The sequence below is a fragment of the Arvicola amphibius genome, chromosome 9, assembly GCF_903992535.2.
Source record: "Arvicola amphibius chromosome 9, mArvAmp1.2, whole genome shotgun sequence".
NCBI lineage: Eukaryota > Metazoa > Chordata > Mammalia > Rodentia > Cricetidae > Arvicola > Arvicola amphibius.
Genome location: NC_052055.2, coordinates 57503227 through 57524488, shown reverse-complemented (window position 1 = coordinate 57524488; position 21262 = coordinate 57503227). Strand labels below are relative to the sequence as shown.

Sequence of the window (21262 nt, the reverse complement as noted above, 5' to 3'; positions counted from 1 at the left end):
GTATGCTTAAATATCGTATCTCCAAAGGAAAGATTAAAAATTAAGAGCTGATTGGGAAACAGAATGGATGTGTGGTTTTAGGATGGGCAAGACACCGCACTGAGTTCCAGCTCTCCCTGCTCTGTCGTTTCCTTTGTCCAGACCTATAACATGCTGTAGCGAGTCAGTTCCAGCTGAGGAGCGAACATGCCTGGCTTCCATCCTTTCTCTGTCACCACCAGATTCTGCCTCTTTGGGCTCTGCTTTTCTGATCTAAGATTTCTCATTAGTAAGATGACCACTGAGGATTAGTTAGGAAAACATCTTGAACTCTTTCTTCCTTGCCCTGTGTGCCCACCCAGCCTTGCTTCTGACTTTCAGTTCTGGCTATACAAAAACAATGGTTTTCTTTTGGGTGGTGGTGCTGGTTTTTAAGACAGGGTTTTCTGTGTATCCGTGGCTGTCCTGGAACTCCCTCTGTAGACAAGCTTACCTTGAACTCAGCCAGCGATCCACCCGCCTCTGCTTCTGGAGTATTGGGATTAAAGGCATACACCATCACCGCCCAGAAAAGCATCGTTAAAGCTAAATTTGTTGGCTAAAATGATGTGCTCTTTATATCTTCCCCACCCCCACGAAGTATCTAGGAAGCATTTGGGGATGCTTGGATCCAAATCGGTCATTTCAAAGGCACAGGGAGACCGGTGACACCAAATGTCTGGCCATGGGGACCTGTCTCAAGAAATGTCCCACGCAAGCCAAACAGTCCTTCCACGGAGAGCTGATGGATACACCACTGAACTCCCATGTCTGGCGTTAATACCATTCCGGTGGTGGTACAGAGGTCCAACCCTGCGGAACCGATGGTGGCTCTCCGTACTGGCGGGTCTGACTCTGGTGACTCAGAGGTGGGGCTGAAGCCTGAAGCGCCCCAAATATTTTCGGGCCCCGGGGACTGGGGCCCCTCATCCCGTTTTTTTGTTTCAGAACTAGAGACTTGTGGGATAGGCTGACCATTAATATCCTTCACTGAGCGGCATTCATTGGCCCAATGCTTTCCCTTCTTACAGCGAGGGCAAGTGCCTGGCATAAGTGGACCAAGCCTTGTAGGCAGTTCAGATGGTCCGCTGCCATTAGGACAATTTCTTTTTAAGTGTCCCATCTGGCCGTACCGAAAGCATCCTTTGTTTTTTGTATCCCGGGCTAATCTAGCGGTTGAAAGCATCGCCGCTGCTAAGCCTGCATTTGTTAAAGGACCTCCAATTTCCCTACAAGCCCTGCACACCACCTCTCTTTCCCTTCTATTTTCTCAGAATTCAGATTGCTCTGGAGTCGCCTTGATAGCTTTTAAGCGTACTGGGCCTTTCAATGCAGCCTTCTGCTAGACCTTCGGAGCCAGCAGTCAGCGTAAGAAAAGGGCTAGGTCAGCTCTCTGTGTGTCGGTTGCTTGGCAGCACCATTCCCCTGGGACGTCTCCTGGCGCCCACCCAGCCTGGCTCTCAACATCGAGCTGCTCTCTGTGCTTCCAGTAAGTTATACGTAATCCTCTCCTTTGCACCTCTTTTCTGGGAGACCTTTGCCCATGCCTCTCAAGCCAGGATGAAAAGGAAACACACCCGAAGCTTTAGGAAAACAAAATTTAAATGCCCACCAAATAATCGTCCCTTTTCATGGTTCCCAACTCACACCATTTAGAGCATAATTTGAATTATGGCCCCTTCAGTTTGTGAGGCTTCCTTACATTACGTTAATTGCCTTTTTAAAGCTGTCCAGCCCTAAGCGACTGGCCTCTGTGGAGAGAGTATTCAGTTGAGGAACAAGGGAAGGTATGCCATTCCTGGGGCAATGCCACATGAAGGGTACTGGCAGTGACTTGTCTGGCTGTGGCTGCAGTAACTCATCAATGTCCCCCAAAAGTAAAAGGACCAGACTGTCCGAGAGTGCCAGGCACCAAGTCAGCACTAAAACAGAGCAAAACAGAGTTCCTATTTAACCAAACAAGAAAATAGTTAACCCGAATAGCAGTACAAACAGACTCGGTATTGCTGACAGGAAAACCTCTGAAGTGCCTGGCCTCTAGTTACAGTCTGAGGGAACATAATCCCACTTCCCAGAAATATGCAGGAGGAGGTCAAGCATGGTGCTCTCTATGGCAGTCACCATTCCAGTCACAGGCATCTGCTGAATTCTGCACCGTGGGCCATTCCAGTTGATTCGTCACCGAGTTCATGCAAGCTGCATGTGTCCTAAGGCTTTAAAATTAAAGTAGGGATTTCCCCTCTCATATTCTACTGGTGGGGAAAGAGACCCAGAAGGGCCAGAAGTGACTACAACCAGAAAGTCTCAGGCTTTGACTTCGGTCCCTGTTAAACAAGAGAGGTTCCTCTTTGGTGACAAATGCCTGTAATATCAGAACTGGAAACCCAGGTATTCAAAGCTAGCACCTGCTTCATATGAAATTAGAACCAACAAGAGCTACATTACATAAGATCCTTACTAAACACAAAACAAAACAAGGGTGGGTGGGACGGTTCACCAGGTAACAGTGTGTGTCACAGAGCTTGAGGATCTGAGCTCCACACCCAGAACTGACATGGTGGAGAGAACCAGTCCCCAAAATATGTGTATTTGAGATGAGGGCTCATTAAATTGTCAAAGGCTTGTCTCAAGATGCCAATCTTCCTGCTGCAGACCTCCGAGTACAGCAGATTGTACCATCCTGGACCTGGCTGTTATCACACACCGTGGCAGGCAAAGTTTCTGTAAAGCAAAGGACACAGTCGGTCAACAAGACAAAACGACAGCCTACAAAATGGGAAAAAATCTTCACTAACCCCTCATCAGACAGAGGGCTGATCTCCAAAATATACAAAGAATTCAAGAAATTGGACACCAAAAGATGACATAATCCAATAAAAAAATGGAGTACAGACCTAAACAGAGAACTCTCAACAGAGGAATCTAAAATGGCTGAAAGACACTTAAGGAAATGGTCAACATCCTTAGTCATCAGAGAAATACAAATCAAAACAACTCTGAGATTTCATCTTACACCTGTAAGAATGGCCAAGATCAAAAACACTGATGACAGCTTATGCAGGAGAGGTTGTGGGAACACTCCTGCATTGCTGGTGGGAATGCAAGCTGGTACAACCCTTTAGATGTCAGTGTGGCAATTTCTCAGACAATTAGGAAACAACCTTCCTCAAGACCCAGTAATACCACTTTTGGGTATATATCCAAAGGATGCTCAATTGTGCCACAAGGTCATGTGCTCAACCATGTTCATAGCAGCATTGTTGGTCATAGCCAGACCCTGGAAACAACCTAAATGCCCCTTAATCAAAGAATGGCTAAGAAACATGTGGTATATTTACACAATGGAGTACTACATAGCAGAAAAAAAATAATGACAGCTTGCATTTTGCAGGAAAATGGATGGAACTAGAAAACATTATTTTGAGTGAGGTAACCCAGACACAGAAAGACAGTTATCACATGTACTCACTCAAAGGTGGTTTTTAAACATAAGGCAAAGAAAGCCATCCTAGCCGGGCGGTGGTGGCGCACGCCTTTAATCCCAGCACTCGGGAGGCAGAGGCAGGCGGATCTCTGTGAGTTCGAGGCCAGCCTGGTCTACAAGAGCTAGTTCCAGCCGGGCGGTGGTGGCGCACGCCTTTAATCCCAGCACTCGGGAGGCAGAGGCAGGTGGATCTCTGTGAGTTCGAGACCAGCCTGGTCTACAAGAGCTAGGGCCAGGACAGGCTCCAAAGCCACAGAGAAACCCTGTCTCGAAAAACCAAAAAAAAAAAAAAAAAAAAAAGAGCTAGTTCCAGGACAGGCTCTAAAAAAGCTGCAGAGAAACCCTGTCTTGACAAACCAAAAAAAGAAAGAAAAAAAAAAAAGAAAGCCATCCTACAAACCACAATCCCAGAGATCTTAGACAACAATGCGGACACTAAGAGAGACTTACATAGATCTGATCTACATGGGAAGTAGAAAGTAGAAAAAGACAAAATCTCCTGAGTAAATTGGGAGCATGGGGACCTTGCGGGAGAAATGAAGGGAGGAGGGGAAAGGCAGGGAGGGGAGCAGAGAAAAATGTAGAGCTCAATAAATATCATGGAAAAAAATAAATTAATTAATTAAAAAACGAAAAAATGTAAATTCTAAAGGCGGTTTCTAAAAGGCAGCTGGGGCTGGAAAGACAGCTCTTGCAGTGGACCCGTATTTTATTCCCAGCACCCACATGGCAGCCCACAATCTTATGTAGCTCCTGTTTCAGGGGATCTGATGCTTTCTTCTGTCTTTCTGAGGCACCAAGGACACACAGGATGTACAGACATATGTGCAGGCAAACACTCATAAACATTAAAAAAAAACTGTTTAAATGAAAGAATGAAAACCTACAGGAGAAAGCCTATGGCAGGCTAGAATTCCACTGTGCGGGCTTGAACTCTGCCTCTGTTATTTACTTGGTGACTTTTGGCAAAATACCTAAACCTTTATGCCTCAATTTTGTCATCTTAAAACAGGGGTGATTATAGATAGTATCAAATTCTGAGAACAGGAATAATAGGGTAGCGCACATGAAGACTGAATAGGGTAGCCTAGGCTTACCTTGGTGAGTGCTGCTTTAGGAAAACATCTTGGGGAGGGGGAGGTCCTATTGTAGTGGCAAGCACCTTTAATTCAAGCACCCTGGAGGCAAAGGCAGGAGGATGGAGATCAGCCTGGTCTACAAGAGCTAGTTCCAGGATAGGCTCCAAAACTTCAGAGAAACCCTGTCTCAAAAAACCTAAATAAATAAATAAATAAAAATAAAAAAGAAAAATTTACTACTGTGCTGGGCATGGAAGTATACAACCCCACTGCACACAAGTTCAGAGTCCTTTTTTTCCCACTACATTTATTTATGGTATTGTTGCTGTTGCTGTTGTGTGTGTGTTTATATGGTTACACTCATGCTTACAATAGCACACATATGGCACAGCTTGCTTCTGGAGGTCAGAGAACAAATTTTGTGCTGTTGTTTCCAGGGATCTAACTCAGTTCATCGGTGTTGGCAGCAAGTACTTTTATACCTGCTCCCCAAGTCGGTGTTCAGACTCTTTCTTATGCTTTCAGTTAAAGCTGGCAGCAGCAGAACATGTATCATCTTAATCAATCTCTTCCCAACATCTTCCTATTGCTCTGCAGTGAGGACTTACATTAAGGACGAAGATGTCGATGAACCATTTCTGTGAAGCCACCATTTTACACAGATTGCCAACGAACACAAAATTGATGGCCTGCATAAAGCCACTGGGGCTAACAGAAGCTGGATGTTTTGCAATGATTTTTATCTCTGGTGCTTCTGACACTGGCTCTGGGTTTAGGCAAACAGAGGCTCTGAAGGACTTTGCAACAGTATCCCAGAGCTTCCTGATTGCTAGCAACAGTAACTACATAGAGCCCCAAAGAGTCAGTCTTTTACAGGGTACTAGGAAGCCCAGAGCTGGGCTTCTTTTTCAGACACAACAGAGGGAGAGTGCAACAGCTGCTTCCTTCCTGTTTTCTTAGCGTCCACTTATTTACCTACTCATTTACTTAATTATTTATTCATATGTGTGGATGTGGAAGTTGAAGGACAACTTTGGTGAGTTGATGGTCTCGTTCCACCATGTAGATCACTGAATTGAGCACAGGCTTGGCGGCAGGTGACTTTCCCACTGACTGAGTCTCATCTCGATTTCCCCTACTCTTCTTTTTCATTTTAAATAGTTTTTTGCATATGATATATTTTGATCATGTTTTCCCTTCCCCCAATTTTTCCCAGTTCATCCCCACCTACCTAACTTTATGTTCTCTCTCTCCAAAATAAAAAACAAACAAAAACCAATAAAACAAAAATGCCAAAACAAAACTAAATTATTCTATTTATAAACTTTATTATATTTATATACTTTATTATATTTATAAAGTGTCCCCCCCACAAAAACAAATAGGGAGTCCATTTTGTGTTGGCTATTTTGGGGCACCCTGAGTATGGTTGATATACCCAATGACATGCCATTGGAGAAAACTGATTTTCCCTTTGCCAGCTATTGGCCTTTGCAAATAGCTTCTTGGTTAGGGATGCGATCCAGTGTCCACATCCCCCCTCTCTGTGCTAGAACCCTGTGTGACTTGAAGCTATGCAGGCCCTGGGCATGGATAGTCACGTGTTTCCCAGGAAGGTCTCAAACTCAGTTTGTATCTGCACCCCAGCTACCCCCTCCTCTCCCTGCTGCCTCCCTCCCTTGCTACTTCCCCTGCTGTCCCTGCTGCCTCCTCCTCTCCCTGCTGCCTCCCCCCTCCCTGCTGCCTCCCTCTCCTGGGTGTGCCTTTAGTATGGTTTAAATGGTGCTGCGGACTGAGCTAGTGAAGCAGTCCACGAGCCAGGCTGCAGCCTCTAGACTTGACTTGGGCTTTTTAAAGAACCGCAAACAATTTTGTAATTTGTCAGTCTTCCATAAGCACTGCTATTGATCTCTACTCTCCTGTATACATTTAGGAATGGGAACTGGAAGATTTCTCCCAGTTTCTTCCTAATTTGTTTTTCAGATAAGGCAGAAGTATGCAGAAGATGAAATTCAGAGTGGCAGTTTAAGTTTTTTCCATGACTCATACAAGGAAATTGCATTGGAACCTCTCCTTGCAGCCCACACTCTCCCCTCCAATCCTTCCTAGCTGCTGCTTTCATTCCCGGACCACCGGGCTCCTGGCTCTCCCTAACCTTTTTATCTGACATGAACTGTTTTCTTTTTTGCCTGAAGCTGTCAAGTCAGGTGACAAGAAAGGTGGCGATTAAATTGAGAATCACCCCCAACCTTGCTAGCTCATCTCCTAGCAACTGTATGGTTTGTTGCTTAGCAACACGAGAGGTGAGAGAGCACTGCTCTTACAAATCTAAAAATACAGAAAACAGTTTTTAAAAAGAAGCAGTGGGCTTCTTTACTAAAATATCCTAAATACAGAGACAACCTTAGGAGCTTGGCTGGGGAGAACCCCTGCACCTCTTACGATGTTCACCCTGGAACAATCTGCTGTTCACAGAAGCAGGGGACAAACATGCAGCCATTTAAAGTCTCTGTGCTCAGTGTGTCCGTAACCAGCGCTTATGAACCTGGGAGGGGAGAGCTGCTAAGACGGCCCCAGAGGTAAAGACGCTTGCCACCAGACCGGATGATCCATGGGACCACAGATATTCCCGGATCTCTGTGTGGGTGCTGTGGACACACATGAAACCCTCACACATTAATTAAATAAATGTATTTTTTGTTTTGTTTTTCGAGACAGGGTTTCTCTGTAGCTTTGGAGCCTGTCCACCCAGCTTTTATTTTGTTTTTAATTCAAGTTCGGGGGCTGTAGAGTGGCTCAGTGATTAAGGTCACTGGCTGCTCTTGAACCTGAATCAATTCTTTTATTTTGTTTTTTGTTTCCCCATCCACCCACTTGAGACAGGGTTTCTCTGTGTTGCCCTGGCTGTCCTGAAACTCACTCTGTAAACCATGCCGGTCTTCAATGTAGGAGCCAGCCATGATAAGCTAAAGAGAGACAGACCATCCAAAGAAAGTTCTTTACTTCCAACTATTATCACCTGCCAGTGTAGGACTTGGCCATCTGGAGTCTCAGTAGTTTACCCTGAAGCAATACCTAGTTGCAGGAAGAGCCACAAACTGAGATTACCGGAGAACCACCCAAGAACAGACCATCCAAAGGAAATTCTTAACGTTCCAACCATTGTAGATGGGATCACTTGCCAGCACACTCACCAGGACACCCCTAGACAAATGTCAGCCAATCACGGGTCCTGAACCTTAGAAACCTCTCACCTCCACCTTTACTACCATAAAAACCCAACTCTGAGCTCAGGGCTCTCCGATTACTCCAATACATCGGACATGTGGAGAGATGGAGTTTGCAAACTTGCATAAAATAAAGGCTCTTTGCTTTTACATATGGGACTCGGTCTCATTGTTGGTTTTTGGGGGACTTCAACTCACTGAGATTCTCCTGCCTCTGCCTCTTGAGTGCTGGGATAAAAGGCGTGCACCACCACACGGCCCCGACTCCATTCTTAATCTTTTTTTTTTTTGTTTTGTTTTTTTGTTTTTTTGGTTTTTCGAGACAGGGTTTCCCTGTAGTTTCTAGAGCCTGTCCTGGAACTAGCTCTTGTAGACCAGGCTGGCCTCGAACTCAGAGATCCGCCTGCCTCTGCCTCCCGAGTGCTGGGATTAAAGGCGTGCGCCACCACCGCCCGGCCTCTTAATCTATTTTTAAATCTAAAAGAAGATGGGGAAATATTTTTCTTAAATATCCCCTTAAGCTGATGCAGTGACTCACGTCTCTAATCCTAGCATTTGGGATGTGGAGGCAGGAAGGAAAGTGATTCAAGGCCAGCCTGGACTACATGAAGCCCTGTCTCAAAACAAAACAGGACCTGGGATGCGGTTTAACAGGTAAAGGAACTGTCCATCAAGCCTCAAAACCTGACTTTGAGGTCCGGGACCCCGATAGTTGAGAGAGCTGACTCCTTAAGTTGTCCTTTGACTTCTGGGGAGCTCCATGGCATGTGCACCCACATGTAAACACACAACAAGTGGATGAATGTAAAACAAACAAGCCCCTAAAGCCAGCATCACTGGGAGTTGTAGATTTGGGATTATCATAAAGGGGGTTGTAATGGTCTGTTCTGTCTCTTTAAGAGACAAGCCACGCCCACTCCAGCCCAGTCCACCAAAGTAAGCTGATCTTCAGCTTCTAGTCTGAGTCCCTTCCTTTTCAGTCTCTCTCCCAGAGAGGTAGCTGCTGCTGTGGCTCCCCACCCTATCCCCATTGCTCACTCTTTCTCTCTCTCAGTCTCTCTCTCTGACCCTCTCTCTGCTTTTCTCCCCTTCTCCTATTTTCCCTCCATAACCCACTAAATAAATATCCAACCTCACTCTGCATGGTGTGCCTATCTGTCTGTCTCTCACCCGCCATATGGCTCCCTGCCTAGGATCAGTCGCCTACGGAGACCTATGGCGTGGTCTTGTGGCGTGCCCATCTGTCTGTCTCTCCTCGTGGGACTAGCTGCCTCATCGAGGTCTCTCACCCACCACTCAGCCCCCTGCCTGGGACTCATGGCCTGCTGCAGTCACTAGGGGACCTGCAGCATTTTACTTAAACCATCACAGGGGCAATTTCCAGTCAATTTATCAAAGAATTATCAAGAGTTTAGAAACAACAGACAGGCAGGCGGATCTCTGTGAGTTCGAGACCAGCCTGGTCTACAAGAGCTAGCTCTAGGACAGGCTCTAAAGCTGCAGAGAAACCCTGTCTCGAAAAACCAAAAAAAAAAAAAAGAAAGAAAGAAAGAAACAACAGACAGACCTAGCTGGACAGTGGTGACACACACCTTTAATTACAAAACTCAGGAGGCAGAGACTGGCGGATCTCTGTGAGTTCAAGGCCAACCTGGTCTAGAGAGTCAGTTTCTAGGACAGCCAGGGCTAAACAGTGAAACCCTGTCTCTAACCACCCCTCCCCCTAAAAAAGAAAGAAAAAACAGACCCATATCAATTATACCAAAACTCTGAAGTTTCCAAGAGGGTAAACTGCTAATTCTACTGCTAATTCTACAAGACTCTGATTGGCTGAAATTGCTCCAGTGGGGAGAACTGGCACTCTGGGCCACTCCAACACCATTCAGAAGCTTGACCACTGTTTGAATTTGCATATTGGTGGAGGAATGATATCTGAAAGCCTCCGGTATTGGAACTCTGGTCCGCAGTAAGTGAAGCTGTTTGGCTTTGTCGCTGTTTGGGGAGGTTATGAAAATTTTACAAGTATGGCCTTGCTAGAGGAAGTCCCTGGGCTTTGAGCCTTGCCCCACTTCCAGTGTGCCCCGCTTCAAGTTTGAGGTTGAAAAATGTGACTTCTCAGCTTTGGTGTCTGCTGCTATGCCTCTGGGCCATTGGGACTCTTCCTCTGCAGCTAAACCAAAATAAACCCTTTCTTCTATGTGTTACTTTAGGTCCTGGTGTTTTTTCACAGTACCACAAAAGAAGACTAACACAATGTTTAAAGAGGTCAAAGATGGAGCCCCAAACCAAACATTCTGCCACAGCGTGTTTGTGTCTTCGACTGGGCCCTCTGACTAACAAACTCCGCAAGCTTCACAAGTTCCTCATTTGCTCTTCGTGCATTTTTTTTTTTTTTTGATAATTTTGTTTGTTTTTTCGAGACAGGGTTTCTCTGTAGCCCTGGCTGTCCTGGCACTCACTTGCTCTGTAGACCAGGCTGGTCTCAAACTCACAGAGATCCGCCTGCCTCTGCCTCCCGAGTGCTGGGATTAAAGGCGTGCGCCACCACCGCCCGGCTCCGTGAGTGTTCTTAAGGTGATCTTTAGATATAGCTGACAGAACTTAATGATTGGTTGGGGTTAATTTAAACAAATATAATGACATATTTTCCATAGTGCAAGGAAGGGGCTGGGGGACGACTCAGACAGTAATGTGTTTGCCACACAAGCACGAGCACCTAAGACCATAAAGCCAGGCACAGTGGCACATGCCTGTAATCTCAGCACTGGGGAAATAGACACGGCATGAGAAGAGCTTTGGGGATCACTGATCAGGCAAACTTTGGCCAGAAATGTGAGAAACCGGTGCTGGGTGTGTGGGGGAGGGGAGTCTGGCCTTGCCTTTGATTACTGTTAAATCCCTGTAGCCAGAGCACCGTGGCAACCTTCCCAGTCTGCCACCTAATTTCCATCTGCTTTGCAGAACAAAGGGAGCTGGACAAAGGTGGTTCAACATACATTCTGCGAGTGTGCATAATTTAAGTCAATGAAGTGCGACTAAATTATAAATTGTGTTTTACAAACTGGGATTCCAGCTGGCTGGGGAAGCGGCTCAGCTGGTGAGGTCCTTGCCTCTGACGCAGGAATCTTTGAATTTGATTCCCCTGCACCAAGTAAAACTGGGTGTGGTAGTACAAGTCTGGAATCACGGCACTCAGGAGTGCAGACGGAAGGTTCAGAGCTGTCCAAGGTTATCCTTGGCAATACAACAAGTTTGAGGCTAGCTTAAGGTAAGTGAGACTTGCAAGATGATGAGAAGGATGGAGTGAATGGAGAGGGAGAGGAGGAGGAAGAGAGGAAGAGGAGTGGTTCAGTTTATAGAGTAAAAGAGAACAGGAAACAGTTTAAAAGAATAGAGTGGTTGCCGGCAGTAGTAGTGCACGCCTTTAATCCCAGTCCTCAGAGGCAGAGGTAGGTGGATCTCAAGTTCGAGGCCAGCCTGGACAGCCAGGGCTACACAGAGAAACCTTATGGGGTGGTGGGTATTGGAGTGTAGTTTAGTACTGACTGCTCCTCAGTAAGTGACTTGAAAAGAGTCTTTTTAATTTTTATTTACTTATTTGTTTGTTTGCTTGTTTTGGTAAAAGGGTCTATTCCAGTGCTGGAATAGTATAGTATACACTATAGAATAACACTAGTATGATTCATAGAAGACAGTTTCATTTTGTGCTGGGAATGGAACCCAGCGCATTGTCATGGAATATTAGCTGTTAAAAAAAAAAAAAAAAGAATGAAGCCAGGTGGTGGTGGCGCACGCCTTTAATCCCAGCACTCTCGGGAGGCAGAGGCAGGCGAATCTCTGTGAGTTTGAGACCAGCCTGGTCTACAAGAGCTAGCCAGGACAGGCTCTAAAGCTGCAGAGAAACCCTGTCTCGAAAAAAACAAAACAAAACAAAAAAAAAGAATGAAATCATGAAATTCAAAAGTAAATGGATGGGACTAGAAAAAAAATCATTCTGAGTGAGGTATAGCAAACCCAGAAAGACAAACATAGTATGTATTATTTATATGTGGATATTAGCTATTAGGTCAATGATATTCAAGCTACAATCCAATCCATAGAACCACAGAGGTTAGGTATAGAGTAAAGGAGTACGGGATGAGTACAGACACATCTCATTCGGAAAGGGAAATAGAATAGTTGCTATGCGGGTGGTGGCACACACCTTTAATCCCAACACTCGGGAGGCAAAGGCAGGTGAATCCGTGTGAGTTCGAGGCCAGCCTGGACTACAGAATGAGTTCCAAGACTGCCAGGACTGTTACATAGAAAAATTCTGTCTTGAAAAACAAAGAACAAAAACAAATAAAAAGGATAGTTATGGACGGATGGAGGACAGAACAGGAGGGTAAAAAGCGAGGAGGAGGGGTTAAGGGAGATAATATGGGGAGAGGTAGCTAAAATTAAGGGTCATTTGAAGAATAGTACAGATACCTAATACAGTAGAAACTCCCTAAAATATATACCTATATGAAGACAAGCTAATGAGATTGCCAAAAAAGAGGGAGCCAACCCCCTACCTGAATATCTTTTGTCACAAATGAATCTCCAGTACCAGGACTGGGTTACATCTAATTGAGTTGTTGGTCAAAGGGGTCCCATGGGAATCCCCTTACTATGTGGCTAAGACTAAGACCTACACAATTGCTGAAGACAACACCTACACAACTCATTGAACATGGAGAAGTCAAGCTGGTGCCTACATAGAGCTTCATCCCTATGTGCTAGCATCTTTGATACACTCTCAAGAGAGACATGAAAACACCAACTAGCGCCACAAACCCTTTGATCTACAACGTTGTCCTGCCTGCAAGATATACTAGACAGTGGTTCTCAACCTTTCTAATGCTTTGACCCTTTAATACTGTTCCTCGCGTTGTGGTGACTCCCAACACAGAATTATTTCTGTTGCTACTTCATAACTAATTAGCAACTGTTATGAATCACAATGTACACATCTATGTTTCCCAATGGTCTTAGGTGACCCCTATGCAAGGATTATTTGACCCGTGGGTTTAGAACCACTGTGTCAGGCCAATAGTGGCACAAAGCTTGTGGAAATATCCAACCAGTATCTGACTTTACTTAAGGTCTACTTCATGAGATGGAATCCACACCAGACACTGCTTAAGAAATCAAGAACCTGGGATTAGATAATCCAAGGACCTAGGGTAAAACCAAATACCACTGATCTTCAACAAGACAAAACCAACAGCAATAAAATGACAGCTAATTTTGTCATTTGTTGGTGCAGGCCTTGACTCCCAGCACTTAGGAGGCAGAGGCAGGCAGAGCTCAGTGAGCTCGAGGCCAGCCTGGTCCACACAGAGTGAGCTCCAGGACAGCTAGGACTGTCACAGAAAAAAAAAAAAGACTCCTAATGATATTTTGCTATATTCATACGCAGTGCCTTGCTCAGCCATCATCAGGAAAGCTTCCTCCTGGGCTGATGGGAACAAAGACAGTCAGGCATTTTACTGATTGAGAGACCTAGAACACTGAGCCAACAGGATGTCTCCATGAATTCTGTCCCCTCAGGGCTCAGGGAACCCTATGGAAGAGGAAGCAGAGAGTGTAAGAGCCCAGAGGGGATGGAGGACACCAAGAAAACAAGGCCCTTTAAATCAGCATGACCAAAGCACACTGGAATTCACACAGAACTACACAAACGTTGCTAACTGGCTTGCTCCTTCTGGCTCACTCACAATCCCATTTGCCTAGGAATGGGGCCACCCACAGTAGGCATTAGCAACTAACAAAATGCCTTACAGATATAGCCACTGACCGATCTGATTAAAGCAATCTTTCAGTTGACATTTCCTCCTCCCGTGTGACTGTCTGTATAAATTAACAGTTGAAGATAACCATGACATTCCACCCCCACCCCCACCCGTCAACCTTGACACACACCGCGTCACTTCAAACCATAACCTTTCAACACTTTAAAAGTCTAAGATCCCAAAAAGAGAATAAAATAAAATAAAATAAAGCCCAAGATCTTTTAAAAATTCTAATGTCTTATGCTCAGCGGTGGGGGCTCAAGCCTTTAATCCCAGCACTCAGGAGGCAGAGACAGGAGGATCTCTGTGAGTTCGAGGCCAGCCTGGTCTACAGAGTGAGTTCAAGGACAACCAAGGCTGTTACACAGAGAAACCCTGTCTTGAAACTGCACTCCCCCCAGCAAATTCTAATGTCTCTCAATTGTGGACTCCTGTAAAATCAAAAAGAACAAAACAAAACAACAACAAAAAAAAATCAAGCCTCCTAACTCATGCCTTTAATACAAGAATTTGGGAAGCAGAGGCAGGTAGAACTTTGTGAATTCAAGGCCAGCCATTATCTACAATGAATTCCAAGATAGTTAATGCTACACAGTGAGATCCTGTCTCAAAAAAATATACTTTCTTATTCTAACAGGGAAAAACAAGAGCAAATTATAATCAGATCAACATAAAACCAAACCCCAACTATATAAAAAGCTCAGTGTCCAGGATCTGGGGCTCACTTATGAACTTCTGGGCTCCAAAGGGCTTGGGCAGTCTCTCTGCTCTGATTCTGCCATCCACAGCACACTATGTCTTATTCAGGCTGGATCCATTCTGCAATTGCCTGCCACTGTCCTTGGTGAACACCCCATGGTCCCAGCATCTCCAGTACCTTGGAGTCCCCACTTCACCAGTGCCTATTCTGGCCTCGCGCAGGGTCAAGTCTCAGGTCCTTTCCACAGCTCCTTCAATCCTCCGTCCTCCACTGCACCTACCATTTTCCACACCGATTTCTAGAACATTTATTTAAAATTGAATGTAATTTAAACTCAGGGTGTGCAGCTCTGTTGGTAGAGTGCTTGATTGGCATTCATGCAGCCTTGGGTTCAAGTCTCTAGCACCGCATAAAAACAGGTCTGGTGCCAGGTGGTGGTGGCGGCGGCGGTGGTATATGCCTTTAATACCAGCGCTCTGGAGTTCGAGGCCAGCCTGGTCTACAAGAGTGAGTTCCAAGACAGGCTCCAAAGCTACACACTATACAGAGAAACCCTGTCTCGGAAAAACCAACCAACCAACCAAACAAACAAACAAAAAACCAGGCCTGGTGTTAAAGGGCTATTGTCTCAGCACTTGGGAGCAGGAGGATCACAAGTTGAAGGTTGAAGGTCATTCTCAGCTGTATGGAAAGTCTGAGGCCAGACTAGAATTGATGAGACTTTGGGGAGATGACTCATTGGTAAGATACTTGCCATGAAAGTGGGAGGACCCAAGTCTGGATCTCTAGAAGCCACATAAACCTGGGAGGTTAACAGCAAACAAACAGAGCTCCTGTCCTAAAGGTGGAAGGTGAGGGCTCAAGGCTCACACTTCGGGCTACCCTCTGGCCTCTGCATGAGTATATGCTTTTACGGGTCATTCTTATTCAAACCACCAGTGTATGTGTGTGTGTGTGTGTGTGTGTGTTTGGTAATTTCATACATAAATACATTCCAACTCTGGAGAAATTGGAATTTCTTACAAATTCACACACACACACACACACAAAGAAATATGTGTAATAAATGCAGTAATTTTTAATTGTGACAATATTTTCAATAAGGTATTTATCATGTCTTCTCTATGCCATTTTTTAAATGAAGCAGAGTTGAGTTTATTTAAAACAGATTTTAAACTTGAGAGTAAGGAGAGAAGCAGAAGCCGGCAGAAAAATACCCGAGCATGGGTGTGGCCTTCTTAAGAGACAGAGCAGCCTGTGAGCTATGGGCTGCTTAGACAGAGGTGGGGGAGCTTCTCTAAGAGAGAGCAGGGGTGGGGGCTTCTCTAAGACAGAGCTGCTGTCTTTTAATTCTTATCTTTGCTAAATGTACTTACAGAGTAGAAGCAGTTAAATCATCTTTGCTCCGGTTTCTTTACTAAAATACACTTTTATTTCCTAAAATGATGGACAGAGTGGGGGATTGTTTCTCCTATGAAATATGCAAGAAGTAAACAAATGATTTGTGTGTCGGTTTTATTGATATGGAGATTTCCACAATACATTCAAATAAGAAAAGCAGAGCTGTGAACAGCAGGCTGGAGGAATTCGCAGCCACCATTGTTACCTCACAACCTGCAGCTGCTCTCTTCCCAAGGCTCTCCCTCCCACCCCAGCTCCTTGCCAGCCCAGCGGGAATGAATGGACTCCATAGAGCAGTGGAAATAGTGCTGCTGACAACCAAGGCTCCGCTACTGAAAACTAAAAGGGAAGTCATCTGTCAGAATCCAAATTTTAGCTTGGCGCCCAAACAGCTATCTCTTTACCTCTGAATTTTTATCCAGCAAATGTTCAGTGGTCTGCAGCTCAGAGCCTTTCTATAGATGATCCTCGCTGATAATGGAGGCTTTCTAAATAGCAGAAGAATGGCACTGTAATCCATTTCCTAGGGGTGAAAGCAAGGCATTTTTGTCCCAAGAGGCGACTGAGCAACAACCACAGTCGCCAGCTGAATAGCAGTGGTGTGAGGAGCTACTGTTCCCACAGTTGGGTTTCCACCCAACTGCAGAAGCGGCTATTTACAGAATTTAGGGAACTAAAGAACTGCAGTAGGGCTGACATTGTACAGTTGTCTGGGGATGGAAACCACGTTACAAAATGGTTTCCTTTTATATTATATAATTCTCCTCTTTCTAATTTGGTGTCTCAGTTATCTTTTTATTGATATCACCCTTCCCGCAACAAGAGCAATGCAGAAATAAAAGCCCACATAAAGAAAGAGCTAGTTTTCAAACTCAATTCTTTCTCCTTATGCTTTCTGAATCTTGTGTTAGAAAGAATGGCTCATGTCTAGGGATAAGACATCTCAGGCTGGGCTGGGGGAGGGGGTGGGAGTGGGCACGGAGCAGTGATGGAGTACTATCAGTAGAGAAAGTTCTCTAGGAAACTATTAAATTCTGTTTTGTATGTTATTTCTGTTTTGTTCTCTTTTGCTTCTTGAGACATGATCTAACACTATAATCCAGGCTGGCCTCAAACTAGCTGCAATCCTCCAGCCTCAGCTTTCTCAAAGTTGGGATTTATATGCTTCAGCCTCTAAAGCTGGTTAGGATGACCTTGAATTGCAGATCTTCCAGCCTTCCGACTCCCAGGTGCTGTTGGGATTACAAGCGTGACCTATTCATACTGGGCTTCTGAATCTTATTCCGTTAACAGTAATAATTGTAAAAATCAGCATTTACCAGACCATTTTGACCATCGTTCCCATTTTCTCTGCATTTTTTTTAATAAAGCAATTAAAGATATTGGATCCTGATAGAATGTAGTCAAATTTAGTGTGCTGTGAATGAAAAACTGGAATTTTCCATTAAAAAAAATCTCAATATAAATTTTGTGATTAAGTGTTGGGGAAAACCTTGGATTATTTTAACTATAGTTTAAGGTTTAGCCATGTATAATCATCCAGCCCCAATTTTCTTTCTTCCCTTTCCTCCCCTCCCGAACCCCACCCCATAATGGATGCTCGGCTAGTAGCCTTTGCTCAGCCTTTGTCTGAAGGATGCAAAGTCGACGGATGCTAGGGGGAAGGGGTGGGGGAGAGATTACCTCATACCATGTCGCTTGCACCAATCACCACTCTCCTGTCACGGCTTCTCTGGGCAGACAGAGGGGTCTGGACCAACAGGAAAAGGCCAAGGCCCATCCCCATGGTGACTGCGCTGTATATAAGGAGCTGCATCCGCCCATGTGCCGCAGGTTCTCTTACATCGACCGCCTAAGAGTCGCGCTGTAAGAAGCAACACCTCCTCCTCGTCTCCGCCATCCTCCGGGAAGCCGCGAAGCAGCAACCATGGTGAGCCACCTTCCTTAGCACTCGGTAGCGGGAGGGAGTCAGTCGCCCGAGATCTACAAGTAAAACCCTAAGCCTTTTGTCACCCCTGAGGGGAAGATGGTCTCCATGCCTGTTAAATTGAGCTTGGAACGGAGTCCGTAGGTCCCGTCGCCGCAGTGCGGGATAGGGAAACGCCCAGACCCGGGGAAGAACAAAGGCGCCGGCGAGTGCTGGCTCCCACTGCCTGGGGTCGCCGGGGCTGGGGCTCAAGCGCCGGGGGGTGCTCTGCGGCGGGCGAGTGGGCAGGGCGGCGGCCGAGCCGGCACTCCAGAAACGCCGCCCCACTTCTGGGAAAATGGTTAGTTTGCGTCGGAACCATGGCAGCCGGTGTCAGGGAGGCGCAGGGGCGGGGTTGTTTGTCTCCTGCTTCCGTGGCGTTTTGGGAGGGGTTCGCCTTCTTTAAACTTCCCTCGGAAGCGGATTTGTATTTTTATTTTTTAAAAAATTGTTGTGGAACTGTAGTCTTACAAGAGGTTTTGTTTGCTTGAGTATCAAAAGTACGATTTTCTTAATAAAGGGGACATCTTTCTTGGGGGAGGGGTCTGGATGGTTGGTGGAGGGACAATGCCCACTTTGTGAAAGCTGGAGTACCCTGATTGTCAGAACCCAGGGAAACGCCCTTCCCCGCCCCCACCCCCGCAGACAATGAAACCAGTAGCTATAAAGGCGATAGAATAATATCTACAGACTGCATTAATAGTAATATATTATGTGGTATGTAAAGACATCGAATAAAATAACATTTGGGTTATCTTTATCGTTGGCGCTTGTTTCTAACTTAGCTTTAAGGATATTTCTGTTCTATACAGTAGAAAAGAATCTGGGAAGCCTTCAGAAAATGATGAAACTGCTGCAAAGAAAAAAATTATAGCTGTATCCAACTGTCTTTTGTTCTAACACATTTTCACTAATTCATTAATTCAGGCAACTGGCCCAGACAGGGTCAGGAGGGCTAGGAGACTGAAAGCAGCAAAGAGATCGTATAGACAGCTGCTGGAAATAGAGCTTTCTCTGTTAAATAATGAAACAAAGGGCGCAGACCAGCACCAGGCACAGAAAACGCAGCAATGCAGAAGTCACACTTCGTCTAGCTTCTACCCTCAGTGCTGATGGGTTCTGAAGATAGTCTGCAGAAGGGTGTGGCTCTGGCCTCGGCTGCAGTGCAGATCCCATGTTGAAACACCATATCCTATAAGACGAAACATTCATCTTTACTCATCAGGAAAAGAAGCAATTAAAGTAATTCCAGACAACTATCACATTTTACAGAATCTGTACTTTTAATATTTTTTAAGCTGTGAAAACTCATCTATTCAAGTATGGCTGTGGGAACAATGGGTTTGCAGTACTAAGGTGACATTGCTCAGACCACACCCGTTTGCAGTGTTTGTAGCAGGTACTCTTATTGTTTCTGTTATATTAGGGATATGACTCCAAACAAATTTCAACACTGTTTGTATTATTAGAAACACTTTTTTAAAAAGAAACACTTTAGAAATCTATTAAAATCTAAAACAGAAATACAGTTTAATTTATTTTTTTTTCACAGCGTGAGTGCATCTCCATCCACGTCGGCCAGGCTGGTGTCCAGATCGGCAATGCCTGCTGGGAACTCTACTGCCTGGAACATGGCATCCAGCCTGACGGCCAGATGCCAAGTGACAAGACCATTGGGGGAGGAGACGACTCCTTCAACACCTTCTTCAGTGAGACAGGAGCTGGCAAGCACGTGCCCCGGGCAGTGTTCGTAGACCTGGAACCCACGGTTATCGGTGAGTGGACCAGGGGCTTCCCTGAGGCATTCTGCCCGGGTCACATCCTCTGACCTCTCTTCAGACACTGAAGGATGAGTGAGCTGGTGTTGGTGGCGGGTGGCTGACTTGTCCTCCTTTTCCAGATGAAGTTCGCACTGGTACCTACCGCCAGCTCTTCCACCCTGAGCAGCTCATCACAGGCAAGGAAGATGCTGCCAATAACTACGCCCGTGGCCACTACACCATTGGCAAGGAGATCATTGACCTTGTCTTGGACAGAATTCGCAAGCTGGTAAATACCATAGATGGATACGTTTAAGATGCAGTGAGAGGGTTGTGGTGTTGAGTGTGCCAGCCAATTCAATATCTTTCCTTTTGTCCTACAGGCCGACCAGTGCACGGGGCTTCAGGGCTTCCTGGTCTTCCACAGCTTTGGCGGGGGAACTGGCTCTGGGTTCACCTCCCTGCTGATGGAGAGGCTCTCTGTTGATTACGGAAAGAAGTCCAAGCTGGAGTTCTCCATCTACCCAGCCCCCCAGGTTTCCACCGCTGTGGTTGAGCCCTACAACTCCATCCTCACCACCCACACCACCCTGGAGCACTCTGATTGTGCCTTCATGGTAGACAACGAGGCCATCTATGACATCTGTCGTAGAAACCTCGACATTGAGCGCCCCACCTACACTAACCTAAATAGGTTGATAGGTCAAATTGTGTCCTCCATCACTGCTTCCCTCAGATTTGATGGAGCCCTGAATGTTGACCTGACAGAATTCCAGACCAACCTGGTGCCCTACCCTCGCATCCACTTCCCTCTGGCCACATATGCCCCTGTCATCTCTGCTGAGAAAGCCTACCATGAGCAGCTTTCTGTAGCAGAGATCACCAATGCCTGCTTTGAGCCAGCCAACCAGATGGTGAAATGTGACCCTCGCCATGGTAAATACATGGCTTGCTGCCTGCTGTACCGTGGTGATGTGGTTCCCAAAGATGTCAATGCTGCCATTGCCACCATCAAGACCAAGCGTACCATCCAGTTTGTGGACTGGTGCCCCACTGGCTTCAAGGTTGGCATCAATTACCAGCCTCCCACTGTAGTACCTGGTGGAGACCTGGCCAAGGTCCAGAGAGCTGTGTGCATGCTGAGCAACACCACAGCCATTGCTGAGGCCTGGGCTCGCCTAGATCACAAGTTTGATCTGATGTATGCCAAGCGTGCCTTTGTGCACTGGTATGTGGGTGAGGGTATGGAGGAGGGGGAGTTCTCTGAGGCCCGTGAAGACATGGCTGCCCTGGAGAAGGATTATGAGGAGGTTGGTGTGGATTCAGTTGAAGGAGAAGGTGAGGAAGAAGGAGAGGAATACTAAATTAAATGTCACAAAGGTGCTGCTTTTACAGGGAAGTTTATTGTGTTCCAACATAAAAAATGTGGTCTGATCAGCTAATTTGTACGTGGCAATGTGTGCTTTCATACAGTTACTGACTTATGCTTTAAAATATGAAGGATTTGTCATAGACCCAAGCCGTCCATCTCACTGATGGATTTTAAATAAAATATTCCCTGTCTTAAAAGTTGTCTTGTGTTTTACATTTGGGTGTGTCCTAGTTTTCACTCTTTTGCTGGGATAAACATCTTGACCAAAAGCAACTTGGGGAGGAAAGGGTTTATTGTATCATACTGACCCTTAAGAGAAGTTGAGGCAGGATCTGAAGCAGGGGCAATGAAGGAGTGCTGTGCTGCTTACTGGTTTGCACACCATTACTCTCTTGTTGGTTTATTCAACCCAAGACTCCCTGCTGGGGTGGCACAG

The 21262-nt window shown here is 45.7% G+C and overlaps 1 protein-coding gene across 1 annotated transcript; it reads left to right on the top strand.

Moving 5' to 3' along the window:
* Window positions 1-17510: 17510 nt before the first annotated feature.
* On the top strand, window positions 17511-21023 carry Tuba1a (tubulin alpha 1a). The gene is made up of 4 exons (XM_038341571.1): window positions 17511-17658; window positions 19247-19469; window positions 19595-19743; window positions 19838-21023. The coding sequence occupies exons 1-4, from the start codon at window positions 17656-17658 to the stop codon at window positions 20816-20818; spliced, it is 1356 nt and encodes a 451-aa protein (XP_038197499.1). The 5' UTR covers window positions 17511-17655; the 3' UTR covers window positions 20819-21023.
* Window positions 21024-21262: the final 239 nt, after the last annotated feature.

What these genes read in the sequence shown, in the direction of transcription:
- Tuba1a (XM_038341571.1), top strand. An exon ending in CCTGGAACCCACGGTTATCG is followed by an intron (nt 19,470 to 19,594) that starts GTGAGTGGACCA and finishes CTCCTTTTCCAG; the next exon opens with ATGAAGTTCGCACTGGTACC. An exon ending in TGGACAGAATTCGCAAGCTG is followed by an intron (nt 19,744 to 19,837) that starts GTAAATACCATA and finishes TTTGTCCTACAG; the next exon opens with GCCGACCAGTGCACGGGGCT.